The following is a 26,647-nucleotide window of genomic DNA, read 5'->3' as shown; positions in this document are numbered from 1 at the left end:
GGAGGCACCATACAGCTCCGGGTCGGCCAACCGGGTGGAGGCGGCCTGTCTGTCGCAAATAACGCACTATTTTGCTTCTATTCCTTTTGTTTCGTGTGATATTCTTTATTCTATGCGTAGTTTGAAGGGGTCCTCGTTTGGAACAGAAGGTAAGAATCGTATTTTGGGTAATTGATGATTTATATGTTACTGCTTAATTGCAATTTTTAAAGGTGTTTTCTGTGTCAAATGCCAACGAATTAAGGTCACGCGTAAAAAGGTAAATATGTGCGTGGGTGAAGGCGAGGTGAAGCAGCTTTCCGCCAGTTTAGGGACTAATCCCCGCTGATACTTTAATTATACGTATATGGGCTTGGTCTTTTATTAACAATGCGAAGACGCACGGTTTGATCTGTGTAATTACAAGCAAAGGAGCTTACACTTGTTCTTTTCCTCCCTGCTAAGCGCATTGGCGGAGCTCAGGCCGAAATTTCCTGCTGTCCTTATCTGCCTCCAAAGGTCTTATGCGGCTCCTTAAGTATTTGGCTCAGAAGGGCTGAGCCGGTTCTGAAGAACAGACGAGGATCGCAGAGGACGTAATACATGGAGGAGGAATTAACAAAAATGTGGGGCCTGAAATCTAATTTTATAATGGATTTATTTAATTGCATGAATTGTATTTAATTACTCCCCTTGTTTTTTACTTGTTTTTGCAGCGTCTCTCCAGTCTTCCACGTAAATGAAAGGCCTCCAGGAATGGAGTCGATGCCCGCAAGAGAAGCCGGTTCCTGCACCCCGAGTCCCAAAAGGGACACCCCGGGCCTCCCCAGCCCTTTAAAACCAAACCAAGTGAGCGAGACCTCCCTGTACGGGGTCCCCATCGTCTCACTCGTAATTGACGGGAGGGAGAGACTGTGCCTGGCCCAGATCTCCAACACCCTACTGAAGAACTACAGCTACAACGAGATCCACAACCGCAGGGTGGCTTTGGGCATCACCTGCGTGCAGTGCACTCCCGTCCAGTTGGAGCTCCTTCGACGCGCAGGCGCCATGCCCATCTCGTCGCGGCGTTGCGGCATGATCACTAAACGGGAGGCCGAGCGTCTCTGCAAGTCCTTCCTCGGGGCCCACAGCCCCCCAAAACTGCCCGAGAATTTTGCCTTTGACGTGTCCCACGAGTGTGCATGGGGTTGCCGGGGCAGCTTCATCCCCGCCCGGTACAACAGCTCCCGGGCCAAGTGCATCAAGTGCACGTTTTGCTCCATGTACTTCTCTCCTAATAAATTCATTTTCCACTCGCATCGCACCCCGGAGTCCAAGTACTTGCAACCGGACGCGGCCAACTTCAACTCGTGGAGGCGCCACTTGAAGCTGACTGAGAAGAAATCCTCGGACGAGATCAGCCACGCGTGGGAGGATGTCAAAGCCATGTTCAACGGGGGCAGCAGAAAGAGGACGCTTCCCATGGGGGGCTCCAGGGAGCGCTCTCCCGTTGAAGTACCCACGTCCTCCCCAGAAGTCCCGCGTAAAATTTCACGTTGCGAGGACGAGCAGGGGACTAAGAACATTTTAGCGAATGCAACCAGGAGCTACCCACTCATCCCGGTGCCCAGTAAAAACTTCAGCATGCTGCAGAAAATCCCACCGCCCTTATTCCCGCACCACCCGTACGGCTTCAGCTACGGCCTGTGTCCGAAAAAAAGTGACGGTGGTCCTGATGTGACGAAAAGCAACGTCCCGGGGGTCTTTTGGCCCACCAAGGATGCAATCTACCCGGCCTTCCCAGTGTTTTGGCCTGCGGCTAGCAGCCTCCCCTTGCCGCACTACCCGACCAAAGCTCCGGAGCTTCCCGACCTCGACCAAAGCGATAGGAACGCGCACCAGCTGCGGGACGACATGCCCGGGGACGAGACCCCCTCACAACGGAAAATCAGCTATGTCTCCGCCTTCAGACCTGTCGTCAAGGACGCGGAGAGCATCGCTAAGCTATACGGGACCCGGGATAGTCTGGGCGCGCGGCCTGCAGGCTACCTCTCCCCGGACTTTGTCAGCGAGACGTCCAGCTACAGGTCCATGTCCCCGGACAGAGACACAGTGGATGACGATGACGACCCGGACGTGGACGTGGAGTCCAACAGGGGAGGAGAGGATGAGGAGCCCGTCCGGATCTCGCCGGGGGAAAAACGCCTTGCATCCCCCGAGAAGGCTTCTCTGTGCAGTCCGGAGGACTCGATGCGCACAAACTCGTCCGATGAGGGCAGGCTGACGCGGGATGGATCGCCATCTCATCACGTGAGATTTTCGATTTCTTATTTATGTATTCTTTTCAGTCATCACATGCACTAAATTGACAAATCATGTCCTTAAAAATAAAAATGGAGACTGATTCTATCCATCATTTAAACGAATACACTCTCGTTATCAAGTTTGGGGTGACCCATGGTGTTTTTTCCATGAAATATCATATTTTCAATGAATACAATACATTGCAAAATGAATAGAAAGTTTAGAAAACATTATTTGAAAATAAATGAAATAAAATCAATGAATCCTTCAAGTTTTGCCTTCGTCAAAGAACGGGAAATTCTAAGCAACCCAAACTTTTGAACATATCCTTATGATCATAATCTTCTTCAGTATATTTTATCTAAAATACATATTTGAGATAAATGTAGAAGATGAATATATCAAGAGTTTCTTAGGATATTCAATGTTATAGAAATCGCCAATGAAAAGTTTAAAATATCGTTTCTTTATTTTCTAATTATTGTTTTTGGTGCCGTTTACTTGTTTTGATTTTGAACAAGAAAAAAACGAAAAAGGGGTAGGCACTTAAAAGCTTCGGCCTTAGTTTATGTATTGTAGTGGTAAAAATCATAATAATCCATCTATTATCTGCACCGCTTATCCTCAGTAGGGTCGCGGGGGTGCTGGAGCCCGTACTGGCCATCCTCGGACTTTGGGTAGGAGACACCCTGAAGTGGTTGCATAATAACTACAACAATGATTATTATAATCATTATAATAATGATAATAATAACGCATTTCACTTAAAAGGGTCTTTGAGGACACCCACGGTCATTTTAGGCAGAAAAAACAATGATATCAATAAAAAACAGAATTAAAAATATACAATAAATACAAAAAATAACAAATAGAGTAAAATGGGGAGGTTGAATTATGTCACACACATCACGATGAGTATCACCAACAAGTTTCAATAAACCTTGCAAGTACACAATGTAGTATTGAGCTCAGAATTGTATTTATAATGACGTTGTGCTTTGTGCAAATACTTTAATGTTTATTGTTTCCTTTTATTAAATTAGGTTTGATATTGATTTTTCGTTCTGTGTCTAAATAAAAAGCCACAATTACAATCAATCAATATTACATTCATTTGTTCATCCATTTAGAAATTGGTTTGATTAATTAATATATTTGATAATTAATTAATAGCATACCTAACAATGTATACGTTTCCCCTGTATATTATTCGTTTTTTTTCAGTTTTTGCACGGGGAAGAAATAAACTAAATACATGTTTGTTTGTTTTTGGTAAACTGATCTCGTTTTTTCTCAATTTCGATTCTAATCCGGATCGTCTCAGTCACTGGAAGACGACAAAACCATCGTAAATCGCTTTTATTGTCGCGGTGATGATGCAAAATATTTTGGCCACGTGGATTTAAATTAAAAGGTGTATTTGTGCAAGATCGCTATTAATGAAATCGATTTATGGAGTTCTGCTCTCCTTTTGTCACTCTAGTGCCGACAGTTTTGGGACATGAGAGGGAAATACATAGATTATAGGAAGACAAAGGGAACTGATATTGCATGTTGCAAATTAAACTCAATTTTGATCGTTTCTGTACGAGTATAAGACTCATAGAACATTTAAAATCTGCAAAAATCCACTGCTTCGTAAAAAAGCCAAATTAAATTTTACAGCAAAAATTAAGACGGATGCTGAAATAATTGTTTGCGTTTATTTGGTAAACGAAACAAAATTGTTTACACAAATTATCTTGTTATATTCTGTCTTGCTGTGAGTAAATAGGTGCAGCGTTGTGGTTGCCTGGTTTATTATCGTTTAATAGGAGGATTTGCAAACATTAATAATGGGGCTATATGGTATAACGTAAAAAACACAAAGTAAGTGTTTTCAAATATACTTGAAGGTTAGTATTTTTGGAAATGACTATTATTGATATCATGATTCTATTCAATCTTATCGCACTCGTTCGTGTGTTCGATATTGCAGGAAAGCCTTGGAGTGTCAGTGGACGAAACGTTCGAATCGGCGAGCAGACCCAACGGTGATGAACTGCGCTCTACATCCACCTCATAAGGAATCTTCTTTATTTATATTATCGAATATTTTATTCTCTCCTTTTTTTTCTAATTCATTTTTTTCAGGTGTGCACCAAGATCGTCGAAAAACCATCCCCAATCAGGAACAAAAGAACAGTCAAGGTAATTCTTTAGAATAGAATATACCTTTATTGTCATTGTTACAAAACAGGTTGAACATATTGTGACAACGAAATTGGACGTGGCACTCCAGTTTCACATTTAACAGTGAGGATAAAGGAAAATAAAGAAGATAAAGGAACAAAGAAGTTAAAAAGAATATATTCATATCTACAATTGACTCTTATCGACTCTTTATTTTATATACAGGGTTGGGTAGGGTTACTTGAACTTGATTACTTTCAATTACTTTTGGATTACTCCAATACCAAATATGCCAATAAAAGACAAAAGACACTAAATATGAATAAAATGACTAAATTTTGTGCAGGCTTGGGGAGTAACGGAATACATGGAACGGCAAAAATGATGTTGGCAAGCTGTTTGGATTTATTTTCATTTTGTTTCTGTCGCATTTTATGTTAGTTTTGCCGGAGATCAAAGCCAGGAGAGAAAGCTTACCACGTGTTGTGAGTCATCATTTTATTCATATTTAGTTTATTTTGTCTTTTATTAGCATATTTGGTATTGGAGTAATCCAAAAGTAATTGAAAGTAATCAAGTTAAAGTAACCCTACCCAACCCTTTTTATATATATGTCCTTTATTATTTAACAGCTGAAGGATCTTTACACATTTACATTAGCGTGCATGAACAAAATTTGAAGAACATAGGAAAAGGGGGATCATGTATTTCTAGGCAGGCTAGTAGAGCGACTGAATACGTGGAACGGAATGACGTCATTAGGATTCCAAACATGTTACAGGAAAAAAAACAAACATCAAGTAACAGTATTCAGTAAAAAAATAACAAGCATCCATTTGCAGAGTTACGATTGTATTTAAAAGTATTTTTACCTAGACGAATTATGTCTATCGTAATTTCAATCACACTGTTACAAAAATTGTAGTTTTACAGGAAAACGCCAGTATAGTATAGATAATTTCACTGGTAACATATTTGAAACTGATTTACAGCGAATGATACTGCGTCTGACTCACATACTTTTGAGTCTATAAGTAAAATGTAAATTCCACAAAGCAGTGTAGATCAGGGTTGGGCAAACTGCGGCCTGAGAGCCACACGCGGCCCGTCAAAATGTATGTCAATGAAAATATATTAGTTAATAAAGTACAGCCAAGAAAAAAAAATGATTGATGGTGCCAACTTTGCCCCTATTTCCCCTTTGTGTATCTACAAGAAACATACTATCACAGTAATACTACAAATTACTAGTCAAATTATGTTTATTTGTATTGCCCTTAATCACACGGGGTCTCAAAGAGCTGCACAGAGCACAGATTATTGCGAATTACAGACCATTATTACACCATCCCCTGATCTAAAACCTACATGAGGGAAAGGAAAAACTCAAAAACCTCAACATGAAGAAAATGAAGAAACCTTGAGAAATGACTGGTAATCTTCCTTCCAGGATGACCGTGCATTAACAAACAATAACATACAAAATGAAATATGAAATAATCAAAGTATAATGTAAAATAAAAAAATAACTTAACTAAATCCAAAAATGTAGTGCTTAAAGCAGGGACCTAATATATTATTTTGCTTTACCGGGAAAAAAAAACACTATAGAAATACTACTACAGTAATACTATAATACAAAAATACCTCGACACAAATATTACAACAATAATATGACTAAAATAGTACTATGGGAATACTACAACATGATTACAGACGTACTAAAGAAATTTTTAAGAAAACCTCACAGAAATACTCCAAAAATACTACTACAGTAATACTATAATACCAAAAACGACGACTATTTTAACAAAAGAAAACTACAAAATACAACTACAGCACTACTATAATAAAAAATACTATGACACAAATATTACAACAAAAATACTGCAAAAATACAACTACAGCAATGTTACAAAAATACTAAACAAATACTACTAAAAATACTACAAACATGCTACTATGGAAATACTACTACATCATTACAGATATAGTAAATAAATAATACAAAAATACTATAATAGAAATACTTAAAAATACTTCTACGGAACTACTACAAAATGCCATTATTGCACCATTACTCAAAAATACTACTTCAGTAATACTACAGAAATACAACAATAATACTACTACAGAAATATTGCGCAGAAATACTGCAAAGATCCAACTACAGTAATACGACAGAAATCCTACAAAAATACTACTATTTTGTAGTATTTTTGTAGTATTACTTGAGTTGTATTATATGGTATTTTGCAGTATTTCCACAGTGAGGTTTTTGTCGTGTTTCTTTAGTATTTTTATAGAATTACTGTACCTTTATTTTTTAGTATTTTGTAGTATTTTCATTGTATATACTTTTTAGTATATCTGTAGTACTTTTTAAAGTGTTATTGTAGTTGCATTTTCTAATATTTATCTTGTAATATTTTTGTATAGTAGTACCAGACCTTGTTTTAAGCTCTAAATTTGATATTAAGTTTTGTTGTAATTTTGTCATATTTCTGTAGTTTTTTTGTAGTAGTATTTGGGTTGCAGACACATAAAGGCACAATCTGGACAAAGTTGGCCCCAACACATTTATTAGTAGTACTATATTTACTATTATATATATTGTCATTATATCTTGACCATTTTTGTTCGATTGGCCGGATGAATAAGCTTGTAGTTTTCTCACCCCTGCTCTGGATGATCCTCACACCCCCAGGCTCCCAACCTGAAACCGCCCCTGGCAGTCACAATCCCCTAAATTAGACTGAATCAATTCATTCAGTTGCAAGCGCCTTAAATTCTTCATTTCCTGACTTTAAAATGCAGGCAGCTGCCCTGCTAAACATCATGTGGCACATTACACACGCAAATTTGCATCTTATGAGCCTAAACCGCTCCCAAAGGTGTTGCGCACTCAATCACACAACATGCTCGTTTGGACTTCTTATTGTAAGAGGAAAATCGTTTAGGGGCTATTCATATTTTAACGAACACAAGCGTAACCCTGAGGCACGGCAGCTAATTATTTTTGAACGCTTGGAAAACCCCGAGACACAAATATCCGAGCTTGCTATAGCCTGAGGCTGCGGGCCCGCAATTATTGTGGCACACACAAAAGCAGGCAGACGCAGGCAAACACGCCCACGGATGCAAATAGGAGGTGGAGGGGGTGTTTTTTATAATAATGCATCTCGTGTCGCATATTAGATACATATTTGACTGGAGTGAGGACAGAATTGAAGGATTATTCGACTCATTCTATGCGGGAGGTTTTTCTCAAAGCGGGGAGGTATTTTGACCCATTCTGACTCATTTTGGAAGGAATACAGAAAATTTAGTTTTTGAGCCAAATAGGCATATGAAATGCTTGTCCAAAGTCGTATTTATTTGTATAATAATAATAATAATAATTTCCTTGTATTGTCATTCTGTGTAACAATGTACACAGAACGAAATGTCGATTGCACAGCCCTTAATCACAGTCTCATAAGGCTGTACGCATTATTGAGACACCATCCCCTGATATAAAACCTACATAAGGTCAAGGGCAAACTCAAAACCCCAGCATGAGGAAATTAAGAACAAACATTCTGTCGGGGGCTGGGCTAGTAGATTAAAGAGAAAGAAAAAGAGAGATAAAGAAATAAGAGAAAAAGGGAGGGAAAAGGAGAGAGGGCAGGACAACGAAAGAAAAAGAGAGATAAAGAATTAAGAGAAAAGGGCAGGGAAAAGGAGAGAGGGCGGGCCAAAGAAAGAAAAGAGAGAGAGCGTGAGAAACAAAAGATAAAAAGTCGTGAGAGAGGGAGAAAAGAAAGGGAGGCGAAGAAAGAAATCCAAAGAGAAATAGACAGAAGGAGAGAAAAGAGAAAGGAAAGTGTGAATGGTAGGAAAAGAGAAAGAGAAAAGAGAGAAAAGGAAAAGAGGAAGTTAGGGCAAAATAAGTTAAAAAGATACACAGAAAGAAAGAGACAAAGAACAACAAAGGGAGCGAAAAAGAGAGACACAGAGAGTGAAAGAGACAGAGACAAAGAGTGGTAGAAAAGGGTTGGAAAAGAGAGGAGAGGAAAGAGAGAGAGAGAGAGAGAGAGAGGGAGAGGGAGAGAGAGAGAGAGAGAGAGTAAAAGTAATACAAGTACAGTGTCTTTGTTCGAGGCACCTTTCTATGGCAACATCAAGTTGACATATTTCAACCTGCCGCTTTTTTTTCTCTTGTGCTTCTCTAAGTGTTGTCTCGCAGGCCGGATTCAATCCCTTAGCGGGCCTGATCCGGCCTGCGAGCTGCCTGTTTGACACCTGTGAGAATAGAAGTGCAATTTAAGCCTTGATTTAAACATTTCCACTGAGGTTGCAGATCGAATCTCAGGGGGAAGAGCATTCCACAGCACCAGGGCCCGAATGGAGAACGTGTGGGTTTCTTCTTGGATCTTGGGATCACCACTAGACCAGCATTACTTTGTCCTGTTCCTCAATTGACAACAATTTGAACATAACTGTTTAAATCCAACCCTTGTTTTACTCGTCTGGGCCGAGGCCCAATTACGGCCCGTGATTACATTTTTACTGGCCCGTAGATTTTGTCATTGAATTAATAATACTTGGCCCATCCCATCAATAATGTTCACCGCAGTATAAAATACATTTGTTCCCCCCCAAAAAAAATCATTTCTCCGGGTGATGGCCACCTTGCCTTTGGCTTTCTGTGAGAACTTTAGCCCAACCCATTTTCGACATGGCAACTGTAAATAAAAAAAAAAGGAAAGTTGACTGTGAGCGCAAGTGGAAATTGAATTATTTATCACCAAAATCCGAAACTACTGCGTATGCCTTATTTGCCAAGAGACTGTGGCTGTTTTCAAAGAATATAACATCAAGAGGCACTGCTAGACAAAACATGTTGACTACAGAAAGCTAACTGGAAACGAACGGTGTGAAAATGTGAAGCAACCGGAAGCTGTTTTAGCGGCAAAGCAGCGCTTTTTTATGAGATCCTGCGAGTCAAAAGAAAATGCTACAAAAGCAAGCTAAAAGGTCACGACGATGATCGCAAAGCACGGCAAAACTTTAACGAAGGGTAAATTTATTAAAGACTGTTCAAAAAATGCCAGGCTAAATAGTCCGCCCTCACCCGTTTTCAACTTACTAAATCTTGCCCGCTTTCTCAAACGTTTGGACACCGCTGGCATCGGGCATATCAAAAGAAAGCGTGAACCTTCATCTTTCATTAGAAAAAAATCGAGCTTTTATCATTGTTTAGTAAACAGCAGTTAAACATCGCTAAGATTTTTTAAAGAATACTCGTTTCAAGAACACTTCTGAGAAAAACAGCTACCGTACTTTACGCACTATAAGTCACACCTAAAAATCTTCCATTTTTTTCAAAAGCTGACCACGCGCCTTATAATACGGTGCGCCTTATATAAAGATCAATATTCAGTCACCGGCTCGATTTTCCCCCATAGAAGAAGTAGTGCGCGGTGCATGCTGGGATATATATAAAGATGTTTCATTTCCCAACCAATGTGTCAATCATCATTTGTATCAGTCACTATTGGCTAAAGTTTTTTGGAGGTAAAGGAGGCGGGTCCCTTTTAGCATTTACAGGCTCGTTTTGGCTAAAGTGGGGTAAAACAAAGCCTGCAATTGGCTGAAAAAGATATGAATCACATGTGAGGTTGGTCTAACTGCCGGTATCTATCCATGTCTAGCTACTCTAACAACACTGCTTTAGTACGATTACTTGCCATTTGGGACTGCCTCATTTCGATCTGCAACCTCAGTGAAAATGTTTAAATCTAAGCTTAAAACACACTTCTATTCTATTGCACATGAATAACCTATATCTTATGTTGACAATATATGTGTATTATTTGTTATTGCAACATCCATTGCAGCCTGGTCATCCTGGAAGGGGGATTACCTCATGTGCGGTCCCTTCTCAAGGTTTCTTCCTTTTCCTCATGTTGAGGTTCAAGAGTTTTTCTTGGTCCTCATGTAGGTTTTAGATCAGGGGATGGTGTCATAATAGGCTGTGGTTTGCAATAATCTGTGGTCTGTGCAGCCCTTTGAGACTCTTTGTGATTAAGGGTGTCACAAATAAACATGACTTGACTTGACTTATATAGGAAGTGGGCCGGGTGGCTTTCTCGATGTGTGGACAAAGAACTGATCAAAGTTACTCCTGCCATCTAGTGGTGATTTATTATACTGAAACCATTCCCAGAGGCCTGGTCCTTGCCGAAGAGCATTGCAAAACCCTTTATAAAAGTTTTTAAAGTAAGAAAATTAAGAAATATATTTTTGCGTTTTGACACTACGGAACACTGCTTTCGCATATATGTATATATATATATATATATATATATATATTTATAAAGTTGCATTCTGTTATAATATTTGGCCATGGGCCTGATCCTGAACACCTATCCATTTTTTTAATTTATGAATAAAAATACATTCAGATATATATATGTTTTATTTCTTTGTAATTGTTTTTAAATACATTTGTTTCACCAAATCAGGTTTGAAATGCTCACAATCAGTGCCCAAATTTTAGGTCCTTGTTTTAAACCCTAACCTTTATATTTTGTTTATAGTATTGCTCTAGTTTTTTGTTTTATATTGTGTTTTTTGTATTTTTTTTTCTTTTTTTTTTAGTAGTTCTGCAGTTGGATATTTGTAGAAGTTTTGTATTATTTTGGTAGTACTACTTACTGTAGTTTTATTTTTGTAGTACTTTTGTATTTTTTTAAGTATGGTAGTATGATTGCAGTATTTTGTAGTGTTCTGCAGTCAGACTTTTTTAGTAATTCTGTAGTATTTAGTCACATTTACATAGAATATTTTTTTGTATTAAATATGCATTACTTTTGAAGGATTACTGTAATTGTTTCTTTCTAGTATTTCTGTAGAAGTACTTTCAAAGTACTGCCATAGTATTTCCGTACTTTTATTTTTGTGCCATTTTCGTAGTATTCCTACAGTAATATTTCTGAAGCTTTTCTATAGAAGTATTTCTGTAGTATTTTTGTAATATTATCACAGTAGATGTGTTTCTAATACTGTACATCTGCAGTATTTTAGTTGTCTTTTTTTGTATTTCTGTGGGAATATTTCTGTAGTAGTGTTTTCATAGTATTAGGCGACAGTGGCTCAGGAGGTAGAGCGCTCGTCTTGGGAACAAGAGATCGCAGTTCGAATCCCGGCTCCTCCGTGTTACATGTCGAAGTGTCCTTGGGTAAGACACTGAACCCCTAATACCCCCGATATGCAGGTTAGCGCCTTACATGGCTGCATGGCCGCTATTGGGAAATGTGAAGCACACTGTAAAGCGCTTTGGGAAGTCTTGACTTGAAAAGCACAATATAAATGCAGATCATTTCATTTCATTTCATATTAATGCAGTGCATGGGTCTTCAGAGTTTTTTAAGCTGAGCTACTTTTTGTTACTAATTAGTGCAATGGGGAACCCAGTTTGATTTGAATTTAGAATAACAACTTAGCGTATTATTATTCTGTTGTTACTAGGTTATTACCAGGTTAATTATTGGAAGTAATAATAAATGGACTGATAAAGACTAATAAAGAAAATTACATTACTAGAAAATCAACAACATGTCATTAGGGGGCACCCTGCCGTAGTGGTATTTTTATAATATTTCCTCATTTGTTTTTATTTTTTCTATATAACCGGCGCTTTGTTTTTTGTAGTATTTATGTTGTAATATTTTCTAGGAGTATCTTTTTAAATAGTAATGTTTCTGTAGAAATGTATGTCCTTTCAGAATGAAAGCAAAATAATAACATTTTGTAGTAATTTTATAGCATTTCTTCAGAAGTGTTTTTGTTGCAGACCCACAAAGGGACAATGGGTTGGCACGCAAAGATCCTTTTTCGGAGTAATACTTATTTACTATTATATATATTGTTATTCTATTTTGACCATTTTCATTTGGCGGGACGGATGAAAAAAGCCCGCAGGCCGTAGTTTGTCCACCCATGCACAAGCGGGATTCTCTGCTTTCCAGAGCTGATTTTGTATGTTTTTTTTGGGCTTCACAGAAGAGTTGCAGAAGCAGCTTGTTGAGCAGATGGAGTTGAGAAAAAAGCTGGAGAGAGAATTTCAACATTTGAAAGGTAAAAACAACTCATGTTTGGCATTGAATGCGTTGACTTTTTCAACAATTGATTGTAGTTTTACCCCTAAACCAACTCACCGTGTTGTATGAACTTAAGTGGGAGCTATGAAAAATATATATAAATTTTTGCTTTAATTATTAAACTGTTTTAAAACGTATAAAAAAGAAACAGAAATTAAAAGTTAGAACAGGGCGTGGGCTTTTAGATCCTTTACTGCCCTCTAGCGGGCAGAGAGAGCATTCGGTCTGCATTTTTTTCTTGTGTTCTAACTTAAATTAGGGCGGCACGGCGGCTGGGTGGTTAGCGGGGAAACCCACACTGCAGAGGTTCAAGTTTTAAGTCCAGCCACCGCAGCCACCCTGTGTGGAGTTTGCATGTTCTCCCTGTGTCTGTGTGGGTTTCCTCCGGGCACTTTGGTTTCCTCCCACATTTCCAAAAATTGCATGTCAGGTTAATTGGCCGGTCTAAATTGTCCCTAGGTGTGAATGAGCGAGTGAGTTGTCTGTCTCTGTGTGCCCTGCACCGAGTTCAGTGTCCCCTGCCCATTGCCCAAAGATGGCTGGGGTGGGCTCCAGCACCCCCACCACCCTACTGAGGATAAGCGGCGCAGATAATGGATGGATGGATAACTTATAATAGTAATGGCCCAGGAAATTGCTTCTTTTTTTGACATACCCAGAAATTTATGGCGGGCTGAATAGAATCATCCAAAGGGCCGGATCCGGTTTTGTTTACTTCTATATTTTTCCATGTTCTGATGGTGAAGTTGCACAAAATTTGCTTTTCAACAGATAATTTCCAGGATCAAATGAAGCGTGAGCTGTCCTACAGAGAGGAAATGGTCCAGCAGCTGCAGATTGTTCGAGGTTGGTATCGTCGCAAGAGGACAAAACAAAACACATTTTAATTATTGAACAGAAAAAGAGTCAAGTGAAATCTATTAATAAATTAGTGTCACGACCAGCACACAGGGTAGACCCAATCGCGTAACGTTTTCTCACAATTTTATTGAAAGAAAGAGGAAGCGCAGCGCCTGCGATCCGATGCTCACTGGACGCAGGAAGCAAGTCGCTCTCGTACTCGAATTGTGATCCAAACACAGAAGTGGATCTTCCGTAGCCAGCGATGGCGGTGTCAGGGACGGAAAAACGCGACTGGGAGAGCAAGACCTGGGCGAGGTCGTAAACGAGTCGTGAGCCAGAACGCGAGAATAGACGTAGTCGGGATCAAAAATGGGTCGTAAGCCGGGATGGGAGAGCAGACGTGGTCGTGATCACAACAGGTTGTAGCCGGAGACAAACGGGAGCAAAAAACGGGACAGGTGGAAGTCAGGGTCGAAAAAGGCTAGCCTTGTATACAAAGAGGTTCGCAGACGGACTGACAACAGGGGACTTACAGGACTGGGTTCAAATAGTGACGGGAGCCAATCAGAACCCGCGACGGTTGGCGCCAAATGAGCGGGCACAGGTGATTCACATCGGTAATCATGACAATTAGAACTATTACTGAGAACTACTGCTGGGCGATACTGTGAATTCTGGTATCGATTCAATCCAAGTCAATAAATGGTAGTATCGATCAATACCAATTGAGTACTTGATCACTGAATAATTCAACCCTCCCCTTGAATTAGCTTTATATTCACAATAAACACAAAACAAATATTTTACGCACCAAAAATGTTTTAGTTTTTATTAAATAACTACAATTCAAACTTTAACAGTATAAAAATAAAAATAGAAATATTACTTTTACAACTGTTTCAGAACATATGCCAGAAAAATTGCAATGTAACAAAGAAGCCCTTTACAGGTTTTTGTTCAGGAACAGTAACATGTTTCGATTTTTAATTGCAGCTTGTTGCTCTCTGTAGGGTGATTTTTTTTTCATGTAGTCCTTTTCTGTTGTTAAAAACAAAGTTCCTGTTTGCCTCGGTCCTATTTAGCATCTGATAAGGGTTTGTGTCTAGCAGGCAAGATACAACGGCAGGCCAGGTAGGGAAAGGTGCTAAAAGTGTGCCTGTCAGTTTTATAAACAGACATAAACTTATAAGGGCTGAGTGCACTGCGTGAGAGAGAGTACTGCACTGTCTACATATAGAAACGTCTCTGTAGTGTCATTGATTCGACAACCGAGCTAAAACGCAATTGACGTGTAATTAAAGCTTTAGTTTTCCTTTCCTGGGCAGTGAAAACTGCAAAAGTTGTCTGAAGGTGAAGGCGACAGCATGCCTTTATCCACTTCAAACACTTCTCTAAATTCAGACACATTGTTGAACAGTTTTTATGTAAAACACTCTGCTTACAAATGTTTCCGGTTACAAAGCAACTCCCAGAAGGAAATCAATTCATAGGTAGAGAGGTACCACTGTCCAAGCGTGTGGATCACAAATAATACAAAGATGGACGACCTATATCGCAACCACCGACTGTCCTCATCTTTACATTCTGATTGGCTGAGAACAAGCGCTGTTAAAAGTATCATGCCGATTCTAGTGTTTACTTGTTATCTGTAATATTGGGCCCTAGAAAACGTTCTCCTGGGCCACATCCAGCCCCAGGTTCTTGACTTTGATGGGTGATTTCTTCGATCAACTCAAATATATTACAGAGTACAGTGGAACCTCGGTTTTCGAACGCCTCTCAGTTCGGACAAATCGGTGTTCGACCAAAAATTTCGAGAAATTCTTGCTTCGCTGTTCGGTCAAAAAATCGGAGTTCAAACGCCGGCGCTAGGGTGCGATGCTTAGCGGCGTACGGGTGTTTTAGCCCCTAATTATGCCTCCGAAGAAGGTCGGTGCAAGCAGGACAGGTGAAAAAAAATCAAGTTGTTCGTCCAACTATTGCCTTTAAGAACATAATAGCTAAATATGAAAGAGGTGTACAAATTTCCGATCTTGCTAGTCTATCAGTACGATAGTAAAGAATAAGGAGGCTGTGAAATCGAGTGATGCGGCTAAGGAAGTTAGCGCTATAAGCAAGCCGCAAGTTTTGGAAGAGGTTGAAAAACTTTTGATGATTTTTCTCTCCCCACCGTCCACCACAAAGGTAAGAAATCCTATTCATAATCTTTTATTTTTATTTTTACACGTTCATGTTATCTTTCGTACGGAAGATTACGCTAACGCGAACGTACTCTTAGCCTGGGTTAGCTTCATGTTTACGTTATTGGTAAACAATCAGAGTGTTGGAACGGATTAAAACGATTTTACATTACTTTTAATGGGAAAAACGATTTTCCGTGTTCGACCAAATCAGTTTTCGAACAGGGTTCTGGAACGGATTATGGTCGAGAACCGAGGTTCCACTGTATTAGCAACCTTTTTGGGTCAACTGTGTAAATCTGTACCTCTGCGATACGCGTCCCCAATTTGTCTTCCCAATTCCAGGCATACATGTTGTCTTCATTTGTTATCCGATGAATAGATCGTCACAACAAAAGTGAAACTGAAACCGCATTGTTGAGTTGGTGGAGTTATTAAATCATACACTGGGAAAGGGAACAGACAGCCCATTATGTGGCTTTGTATCGGTTACATGCACTAGACAGCAACTAAAGCCATCCGCTAAAGGATTGGCTTCAAGTTACTCTTGTTTAAGTAAACAAAGGGAGGGGGAGGATTGGCCGCACCAATATCAAGAGGGCAAACAGTGCGGTTGTACTCACTGCATTATTGATTTGAATAGGACTTTCATATAACAAAGACTGTTGAATTACAGTGATCCCTTGTTTTTCACAAGGGTTGCATTAGTCCCGTGATAGTCAAAACCCGCAAAGTAGAAATATTTATTTATTATATATCATACTTGTCAACCTCCACGGCTCCATCCCCTTGCAAATTGTCGTATTTTCCCTTACAAAATACAAAATAATCTTGCACCATATTTTTTTTTCAAATGTGTTTATTTATGGAGTTTAACATGTTATATTGTACATGTGTTTCGTTATATCATATATATTGTTCATTATCATTTTGTTGTGAGATCCTGAGTTGCTCGACATGAATGAGGTTCATTATGAAAAAAAGTTAAAAAATGAAGTCGCTTGGACGTTCACTGTAGAAGGAAAAAATACATGCAAATATAATTAAGTAGAGTAATACATTTTCTTATTCAAATTATGAATTCATTTTCGGCATTAAATTATTGTTGGTAATATACTGATGAAAGGGCTAACCACAAACCTGTCTTTTTCAATTTTCTCCTTTTATACTTCCTTTTTTTCTTAACTTCTTTATACAACATCATAATTCGTAATATAACGCATCAAAGCAAGTGAGCCGTTTGAGAGCCGGCTCTCTTTAATGAGTTGAGCCGAAAAAGCCGGTTCTCTAAAAAGAGACGGACTTCCTTTCACTATATCAAACCGCTCGCTTCGTTTGCAACGAAAAAAACGATAAAGAGATAGAGGCTTCCGCGGCGAGCTCGTTTGACTTGATTGATTTGCTGTTTCGTGATAGTCAGTGTATACCGGATGGTATCATAATTGACAAATTTGCGTTTTTCCGTAAAGATTTTCTCGTACGTCGTACACGTCTTAAAATGCATAATAAACGTACTTTGTCCGGCAAAACTGTACAGGTTGACAGGTAAGATATAATCTGTAACATATACTCAATACGACTGTAACATAATAACAAATCTACAAATGAAAACACAGAACACAGAATTGCAGTTGAATGATTGGTCTTTATTGTCGTTCAATAGTACAACAAAATTGAATGGCTTCTCCTTTTAGTGTGAGAAAGTAATGTAGAGAGCTGGCTACACACTAGCATCAGGGCTCCTCAGATTGAGCCAGGTCTCCATGACTATCAAAATAAAAGAGTCACTAATGTAGCGGTTTCCCACAGGTTGTAGCTCCAGGTGATTTGTATCCTCTGTAATGGATCTGGCGTTGTTGAGATACAGGTTCAGCGGGGGGTAGTTTGAGAGAGATGTTACATAGCCTAGCCGTGGCAGTAGTAACAATCCACGGAGCACCAGCTGGTGAAAAGCTTTTCATTGCGCTCTCCTGCCTTTCCTCAGAGTTCAATTTAATTGATGGATTTATTTTCGATATAACGAGCCAGTAAAAAACTTGCTGTTGCCATGCCTCAATTTTTGCCCTGGGGGACACATTGACTTGTGCTCCTGCCCCACTGTTTGACTGACAGTATACACCAGCCTATCACAGTAACGCACGCAGTCAGGCACACCCACCCGACACACACACACAGCCTGTGATAGCATTTGCTGTGTGTTGTACGCTGCAGAACACAATCTACAATAATAATTAGCTTAGTATTGAAACTGTGAAGACTAAACCGCGATACAGCAAGCGATTACTGTTTTTGAAGCTTGACTCAGGTATTCTATGCTGATGTTTAGCAAACATGTTTGTCACGAATGGGTTGGTTCCTCCCCAGAAGCTCACAACGCGCTTCATCACTTTTTCCACCCCCGTAATAGCATTTGCTGTGTGTTGTATGCTGCAGAACACAACGCATGATAAAGATCTGCTTAGTATGCAATACAGCAAGGTATTACTGTCTTCGAAGTTTGACTCAGGTTTTCTTTGCTGATGTTTAGCAAACATGTTTGTCACGAATGGGTTGGTTCCTCCCCAGAAGCTCACAACGCGCTTCATCACTTTTTCCACCCCCGTAATAGCATTTGCTGTGTGTTGTATGCTGCAGAACACAACGCATGATAAAGATCTGCTTAGTATGCAATACAGCAAGGTATTACTGTCTTCGAAGTTTGACTCAGGTTTTCTTTGCTGATGTTTAGCGGACATGTTTGTCAATAATGGTTGTTTCCTCCCCAGAAGCTCACGACGCGCTTCATCATTCTTTCCACCCCTGTGATAGCATTTGCTGTGTGTTGTTTGCTGCAGAATACAACGCATGATGAAAATCTGCTTGGTATGCACTAAAGCAGGGGTCAGCAACCTGTTAGGTGTGGAGTGCCACTTTAAAAAATAACTGCAACAGAAATAACAGCTGATTTGGTCGCAGATATAAATGATTTTCCGTGCTTTGCTCTGTATGCAGTGAGCAATGTGACAACTTGCTTCAGTGGTGGTGTTTTTAGCAGTGACAAAAGTTTTTAGGGTCTTGTGAAAGCGCGTTTTAATGTCTATGCCTTGAATTCATGTTTCGTCTCTTAATGATGTTTAACATTTGATGTGCGAGGTACAACGCTCTCGAGGCACAAACAACACAGTCATTTTTGCACAAGTCCCCAGTCGTCAGTCAAAGAACGAGATTTCTTCCCTGAAGGAGCTGTCATTCATTCATTTATCGCAGGCCAGTGTTTCTGTGGCTGGGTCAAAACACAGATTTCTTCTCTTCTGTGAGTCGCTGTGCAGACACACAGTCGCACACGGAGCAGATGAGGAGCGGCGCTACCGTAAAGCCTCTAAACAACACGGCGCGTCTAAATTTGTGGTAAAAATCCCCTTTTAGTAAAAGTAATCATTATTATTTTGCTGTGCGCTCGCGTGCCACTGGTTGACCCTTTGCGTGCCACTGCTGGCACGCTTGTCATAGGCTGCCGACCCCTGCGCTACAGCAAGGGATTACTGTCTTCCAGGGTTGGGTAGGGTTACTTTAACTGGATTACTTTCAATTACTTTTTGATTACTCCAATACCAAATATGCTAATAAAAGACAAAAGAAACTAAATATGAATAAAATGACTCAATTTTGTGCAGGCTTGGGGAGTAACGGAATACATGGAACGGCAAAAATGATGTTGGCAAGCTGTTTGGATTTATTTTCATTTTGTTTCTGTCGCATTTTATGTTAGTTTTGCCGGAGATCAAAGAGATCAAAGCCAAGAGAGAAAGCTTATCACGTGTTGTGAGTCATCATTTTATTCATATTTAGTTTCTTTTGTCTTTTATTAGCATATTTGGTATTGGAGTAATCCAAAAGTAATTGAAAGTAATCCAGTTAAAGTAACCCTACCCAACCCTTTTTATATATGCCGTATATCCTTTATTATTTAACAGCTGAAGGATCTTTACACATTGACATTAGATCCTGAACAGTCAAGGTAATTCTTTAGAATAGAATATACCTTTATTGTCATTGTTACAAAATGGGTTGAACATATTGTGACAACGAAATTGGACGTGGCACTCCAGTATCACATTTAACAGTGAGGATAAAAGAAAACAAAGAAGAAAAAGGAACAAATAAGATTAAAAGAATATATCCATATATACAATTGACTCTCATCGACTCGTTATTTTATATACAGGGTTGGGTAGGGTTACTTTAACTTGATTACTTTCAATTACTTTTGGATTACTCCAATACCAAATATGCTAATAAAATACTAAAGAAACTAAATATGAATAAAATGACTAATTTTTTTGCAGGCTTGGGGAGTAACGGGAAACATGGAACGGCAAAAATGATGTTTGGATTTATTTTCATTTTGTTTCTGTCGCATTTTATGTTAGTTTTTCCGGAGATCAAAGAGATCAAAGCCAGGAGAGAAAGCTTACCACGTGTTGTGAGTCATCATTTGATTCATATTTAGTTTATTTTGTCTTTTATTAGCATATTTGGTATTGGAGTCATCCAAAAGTAATTGAAAGTAATCAAGTTAAAGTAACCCTACCCAACCCTGTTGTCTACAAAGCTTCACTCAGGTTACGCATGGAGTGTTTAGCGGACATGTTTGTCACTAATGGGTTGGTTCCTCCCCAGAAGCTCACGACGCGCTTCATCATTTTTCCTGCAAGATGTTGACTCCTCGCCAATGCACTGGAACCTGCACCTTCAAACCCCCTCTACTGCCTCCTTGAAAACCAGCGGAACCCCCTTTACGCACAAAATCAGAATTTGAAATCCACCGCTTGCACCCATGGCGAACACACGGACACTCAGAGAAGAGCAGGATTTATTTCAGTGATGCTAAGAATTGAAATGCATTACACACAGTGTATAACATGTAAAAATGTGCAATTGCATGATTATTCGTGATGAGTTTAACCTGTCATCAATGTTTTTTCATCATATTCATCGTCGTTTCTATTTCAGATGATTTCATTCACTTCCTGTGTTGTAAAGCACTTTAAATGGGCAACATCTCTGTTTTTGTCGTCCTTTCGATACCAAATGGTCCTTTCAGAATAAAAGAAGGATGTTTATGTGGAAAAGTAAGCACTTATTCTTCAACGGTGGCTGAGATCATCATGTATGTTTGAGATCATGCAATAAAAGAGTTTCTCTCACAGTTCGCCGTGATGCTTTTAGGATCAGTGCGTTTGACGTTTTCCCTGTGGTAGTCTGACATCTAGCGGATACATTGAGAACAACATCCACTTTGAGATTTAAAATGTTGATTTCTTTTCCTTAGCATTAGTGATGGTCATATTGTTTTAAATCATATATTACCAGGGTTGGGTAGGGTTACTTTTACTTGATTACTTTCAATTACTTTTGGATTACTCCAATATCAAATATGCTAATGAACCCAACCCTGTATATTAACAATTAGTATGTGACATTATGGAAGACAAAAAAAAACGTAAAATGAAAAAGTAAACTAGAGAGTAAAAATGGAAGAAAAAGGAAAAAGCGAAAAAACATAATTAAAGAGTGAGGGAAAACACAAGCAAAAGAAAGAATAAATACAAGAAAGCTGCGATTGGCTTGCAACCAGTTCAGGGTGTCCCCCTGCCCACTGCCTGATGATTGCTGGGATGGGCTCCAGCACCCCCGCGACCCTACTGAGGATAAGCGGTGTAGCTGATGAGATGAGATGAGATGAAATACAAGAAAGGGGGAAAAGAGAAAAGCTGGAGGAAAAAAAGAAAAAAATAGACAAGTTTTTGGAAGTTCCTTTAATTCGGTGGTTCTCAAGTCAATTCATGTTGTAAGGTCTGTAACCCTATAACCCTAACCCCTAACCCTAATTATTTAGTCCAAAAATACTACAAAAAGACAACTACAGTAATATTACAAAAATACTAAAGATATATGACAAAAATACTACGATGGAAATACTACAAAAAATCTATTAAAGTACTACTAAAATGCTGCTTTGGAAAGACATCAATCATACTTTTTTATACCTACTAGTGCACATCCAACTATTTGTATATTACATTATCCTCACTATTCTTTCGCACAATTGTACAGTATCCTTTTTCAGAAACGCCAACTTTTACGAGATACTTCTTTTAACTTCATATGTATTATCTATATATTTACAGATACTGCGGGTCAGATGTATCAACATTTCGTTATGTATACTTGTGTACAAGAATGAGAAATAAAGTACAACCCCTAGCAAAAAGTATGGAATCACCAGTCTTGGGAAAGCCCTTACTCAGACATTTTATCCTGTAGAAAAAAACTCAGATCACAAACATAAAACAATCGTAAGATCATTCCAAAGTGCAACATATTGGCATTCAGAAACACTAAAAGAAATTAAGAAAAAACATTGCAATGGTCAGTAAATGTTACTTTTATTGAGCAAAGGCAGGGAAATAAATATGGAATCACTCAATCCTGAGAAAAAAAAATGGAATCAGTGCATTTTGAGTAGAAAATAAGGATACACACAGTCAATTTCCTTTCCTTAATTGGGCCCCCGGCTTAGATTAAGTCTGCCTGTTAGTCAACAGTCAAAAACTGTGCAGTTATCTGACGTTGGAGGGCTCCTGGACTAAATGGATTGGCAGGAATCATGACTCCAACAAAAGAGATGTCTTCTTGAAGAAGGTAACTCTACTCGTATGGTTGCCAAAGATGTGGGCTGTTCACAGTCAGCTGTATCGAAGATTTGGACCAAGTACAAGCAGCATGGGAAGGTTGTTAAAGCCAAGCGTACTGGTAGCCCAAGGAAGGCATGTAGTCGTCAAGTCAAATAACTAAAGGTGATATGTCTTAAAACCAGAAAATGCACAACTAGACAAACAAAGAGGAAATAGGAGGAAGTTGGAGTCAATTTATGTAAAAACTGTGCAAAATAAGCTAAAGAAAATGAGATTTTCAAAACCATTGTTGACGCTTAAAAACAAAAGAACAGGACTGCAAGCTGTCATACAACCCAAGGTGGTGAAACTAAATACTAGTGATATGTTTTGATTGTTTTTTCTTTGTGTCATGTTTACTCATCAACTCATCTGTGCCCGCTTGTTTGGCGCCAGCTGCTACTGGTTACCTGATTGGTTGCCCCTCCTATTTAAGCTCGATGCTTTCACTCGCCCTCTGTCAGTCCGTCAGCGAATCTCTGCACCCGCAAGACGTGGGTTTTGACTCTGTCCGGTTTCCCGCTTGTGTTTCCTGTACGGTATCGTTCCTGTCCATTTTGTCCTGTTTAATATCGTTCTCCAGTTTCGTTCCCGGGTATTTTGTTCTGTTTGTTATCGATCTCCAGAGTCTGGTAGCGTTCCAGTCTAGTTTGTCTTGTGTAATTTCGATCTTCAGTGTCTGGTATCATTTCTGTCTATCTCGTCCTGCTTGTTATCGGACTCCAGTCTCCAGGTCCTGATATCAATCTTGTCTGTCCCGTCTTGTCCGGTGTCGACCCCATCTGTCCGATATCTGCTCGTGCAATTGGTATGGATCTTGTCGGCCTCTGGCTTCCTGTCATTCCACACCAGACAGCTGCCTCACGACTTCCGCCCAACGATCACTGGAGTTTTGGGTTAACGTGCATGACTGCCCTATTTCCCGTAAAATAAAGCTTGTGTGAGAAAGGATACGCATCTGGGTTCTCCTCCTGTTCCGGTTCTTGACACTTTGTCTGTTTTTCATGATTCCATCATGGTTTTCCCTGTGCTTGGTCTATAGAAATAGCATTTACTGACCACCACAAAGTGTTTTTATTTATTTATTTTAGTGTTTGTGAATGCCAAGGAGTCTCTCTTTTGAAATACATTATTATAATTTTCATGCTTTTTATCAGAGTTTGTTCTACAGAATAAAATGTAGGAGTGAATACTTGTCCAAAACTGATTATTGCATACTTTTTGCTAGGGAGTGTAGCTCTATTTATAGCTGAGATTATATAAATTCAAATGTCACAACATCAACAAAAGACTATCTATTGACACATTTTCTACTGTTAATATTATTATTATGCACAAATCTAGATTAATTTCCTTCCTATGCGCCTTTTATTTCATAAGTTGTTATTTGGACGAGTATTTAAAAGCACATTTATCTTCAGTTATTGTGATTTGTTTAACAGTCTTTGCTTGGATCACTGTATTTACAAACCTGCATAAACACACCTGTCTCATCTTTGACTTATAACAATACAACAGATGGCAGACATACTGTACATAATGAGAATGAAGCCTCTTTCATGCTCAACAGTATGACTTGTTTCATTATAGTATATTTTGCGTATTAATCTTTGTGTGACAATTGATTAAAAACCCAAAAGGGTTCTTGTACGAGCTGGGTTTTGTGAAAACGGCATAAAAAGGAGGGACAAAATTCACAAATGGAAAGCTATAATTTTCATAACGGGTGCTCTTTTTATTGGACTGATTTGAGATACTTTAGCGCCATCTGTTGGTAAACACAAAAAACTCCAAGTATAATGCATAATGATTAGTTTAGGTTTGAGCACTGCTCTGGCCATTTGAAAGGCTAAACAGAATGCATGATGACCGTGGCAATAAAACACAAATTAACAGCATTTTATTAATTTAATTTGAATGCCATCGGGAAATAATAAGAATTTTAAGTGCCTGCTTCTTGAAAAATGGGTCTCATCTCATCTTATTAGCCGTACCGCTTATCCTCATTAGGGTCACGGGGGGCTGGAGCCCATCCCAGCCATCTCCGGGCAGTGGGCAGGGGACACCCCGAACTGGTTGCCAGCCAATCGCAGGGCACACGGGGACAGACAACTCACTCGCTCATTCACACCTAGGGACAATTTGGACCGACAATTCACCTGAAATGTATGTTTTTGGAATGTGGGAGGAATCCGGAGTGCCCGGAGGAAACCCATGCAAGCACGGGGAGAATATACAAACTCCGCACAGGAAGTCTGGAGCTGGATTTGAACCCACGCAGGAGGTTCTCATGACATGAACTGTGCCGCACAAGTGCTAACCACTGCGCCGCCGGTCTTCGACCAATTGGGGAATTTTGTTGTTGCTATATATTGTTGCACTATTTTTCATTGCACTCTTAGTCTCCGAGCACTACCCTGTTAATATTTTCTCCTATTTATCCCGGTATATTTTTCCCCTTTTAAGTCTCTTTTTTTTCATAATTATCCTGGAGTGCCACGTCCAATCTCGTTCTAAACATTGTTTACTACTTGGTTATCAATGACAATAAAGACAATTCTGTCATGAACTGGAACAGGATCAGGACCCAAACGCGTGATGTTTCTCACGCAAGCCTTTTATTTGACGGGAAATGGGGAGTCATGCACGTTAGGCAGCAGTCTGGCGTGGAGTGACAGGAAACCAGAGGCCGACGAGATCGATACCAATTGTCCGAGCAAATATCGGACAGTTGGGGTCGATACTGGACAGGACGGGACTGACAGGATTAATAACATAACAGGATATCGAAATGCCCCCAATAAAGCAGGTCGGCGCCTTGCATGGCTGCATGGCCGCTATTGGTGTGTGAGTGTGTGTGTGTGAATGGGTAAGTGTGAAGCACATTGTAAAGAGCTTTGGGAGGTCTTTATTGACTTTAAAAGTGCTATATAAATGTATATTTAAATGTAAAGACCATTTACCATTAAGCAGGACAAACTAGACGGGAACAAAACTGGAAACTGATTTTAAACAGTACAAAATAAACAGAACAAAAACAGGATATTGAAATTTAACAGGACCAACTAGACGGGAACGAAACTGGAAACCGATATTAAACAGGACAAAATAAACGGGAACAATACCGGACAGGAAATACCAACAGGAAGCAGGACCGAGTCAAAACCCACGTCTTGCGGGGCAGAGGTTCGTTGACGGACTGACAAAGGAAGAGTGAGAGCACTGAGCCTAAATAGAAGGGAAGCCAATTTGTCAACGAGCCGCAGCTGGCGCCACACCGGCGGGGCCAATAGGGCGCCATGGCAACCGTGACAAATTCTAATCCTATAACAACGTAATAAGGTACGTAAACGGTAAGTGCTTATTACATACAGTCAACACAGAGCTTGGTAACTGTTGGCGTAGACAATCTGTGTCCCAACGCGTGTTCAATTCAACTTCCGGGATTCTGTCTCTCGCATTATGCTACATAATAATGGTTAATGTGTGGATAAGATCAGGTTTGGGCGATATTTTTGAGTAAAGGGTCACATTGGGTTAAAAATTTGACCAAGGAGCCGATCCTAGAGACCCAGCCATTTTTTATACGTATCAATAAATATAGATGCGGATATTCATAGGTTATATTTCTTTTGAAACAGATTACTCTTATCAACTTTGTTTTGAAACACTTACAATTAAAGGAAAATAATATATCAGTATTTGGTCCCCGTTTTAAGCACTCAATTTACATTTAGTTCTTAAGTATTTAACCTACATTTGTAGTCTATCATTTCTAACAGGGAAATTTCCAAAATAGCAAAAGTTATACCAATAAACAAAAATGGAAACAAACGTTTGTACTTTTGTTTTATTTTTTATAGTAGTATTACTGTAGTATTTATGTAGTATATATATGATAGTATTTCTGTACTGTAGTATCACTGTAGTAATGTTTTTGTCAAATGTCCACAGTATTTTTCGCTTGTGAGGATTGAAGTAAAATATTACATTATCAATCTGAAGAGTCGCATGAGAGCTAAAAGAGCCGGCTCTTTTGAGTGAGCGAAGCCAAAAAAGCCGGTTCCACAAAAAGCAGCGGAATTTCTATTCCCGGTGGCTTTGGTGCGCGGTCACGTGGAGAGCAGCGCGTTCACGCAAGAGCAGCGCGCGCTCATGCGGAGCAGGGCGCGTTCACACAGAGCAGCGCGCGCTCATGCAGAGCGGGGCGCGTTCACGCAGAGCATCGCGCGCTCATGCAGAGCAGGGCGCGTTCACGCAGAGCAGCGCGCGCTCATGCAGAGCAGGGCGCGTTCACGCACAGCCGTGCGCGTCCACGTAGAAG

At 39.6% G+C, this 26,647-nt stretch overlaps 1 protein-coding gene across 2 annotated transcripts; it reads left to right on the top strand.

Moving 5' to 3' along the window:
• LOC148366828 (SKI family transcriptional corepressor 1 homolog-B-like) lies at positions 1-20,795 on the top strand. Of its 2 annotated transcripts, none has more exons than XM_088333645.1 (8): positions 1-149; positions 445-605; positions 696-2,271; positions 4,244-4,298; positions 4,399-4,455; positions 12,487-12,561; positions 13,356-13,430; positions 20,270-20,795. In XM_088333645.1, the coding sequence occupies exons 2-8, from the start codon at positions 583-585 to the stop codon at positions 20,362-20,364; spliced, it is 1,956 nt and encodes a 651-aa protein (XP_088189771.1). In that variant the 5' UTR covers positions 1-149; positions 445-582; the 3' UTR covers positions 20,365-20,795. The 2 variants fall into 2 exon arrangements, with proteins under 2 accessions (XP_088189771.1, XP_088189770.1); XM_088333644.1 differs by having other exon boundaries at positions 20,267-20,795.
• Positions 20,796-26,647: the final 5,852 nt, after the last annotated feature.

This window comes from Urocampus carinirostris, chromosome 4, assembly GCF_059441175.1.
Source record: "Urocampus carinirostris isolate Australia breed hairy pipefish chromosome 4, RoL_Ucar_1.0, whole genome shotgun sequence".
NCBI classification, from domain to species: Eukaryota; Metazoa; Chordata; class Actinopteri; order Syngnathiformes; family Syngnathidae; genus Urocampus; species Urocampus carinirostris.
Note: the sequence above shows the minus strand (reverse complement) of the source record. Positions and strands in the feature narration are given on the sequence as shown.

What these genes read in the sequence shown, in the direction of transcription:
- LOC148366828 (XM_088333644.1), top strand. Translation starts at nt 583, where the DNA reads ATGGAGGAGGAATTAACAAAAAT. An exon ending in GGAACAAAAGAACAGTCAAG is followed by an intron (nt 4,456 to 12,486) that starts GTAATTCTTTAG and finishes TGGGCTTCACAG; the next exon opens with AAGAGTTGCAGAAGCAGCTT. An exon ending in AGAATTTCAACATTTGAAAG is followed by an intron (nt 12,562 to 13,355) that starts GTAAAAACAACT and finishes GCTTTTCAACAG; the next exon opens with ATAATTTCCAGGATCAAATG.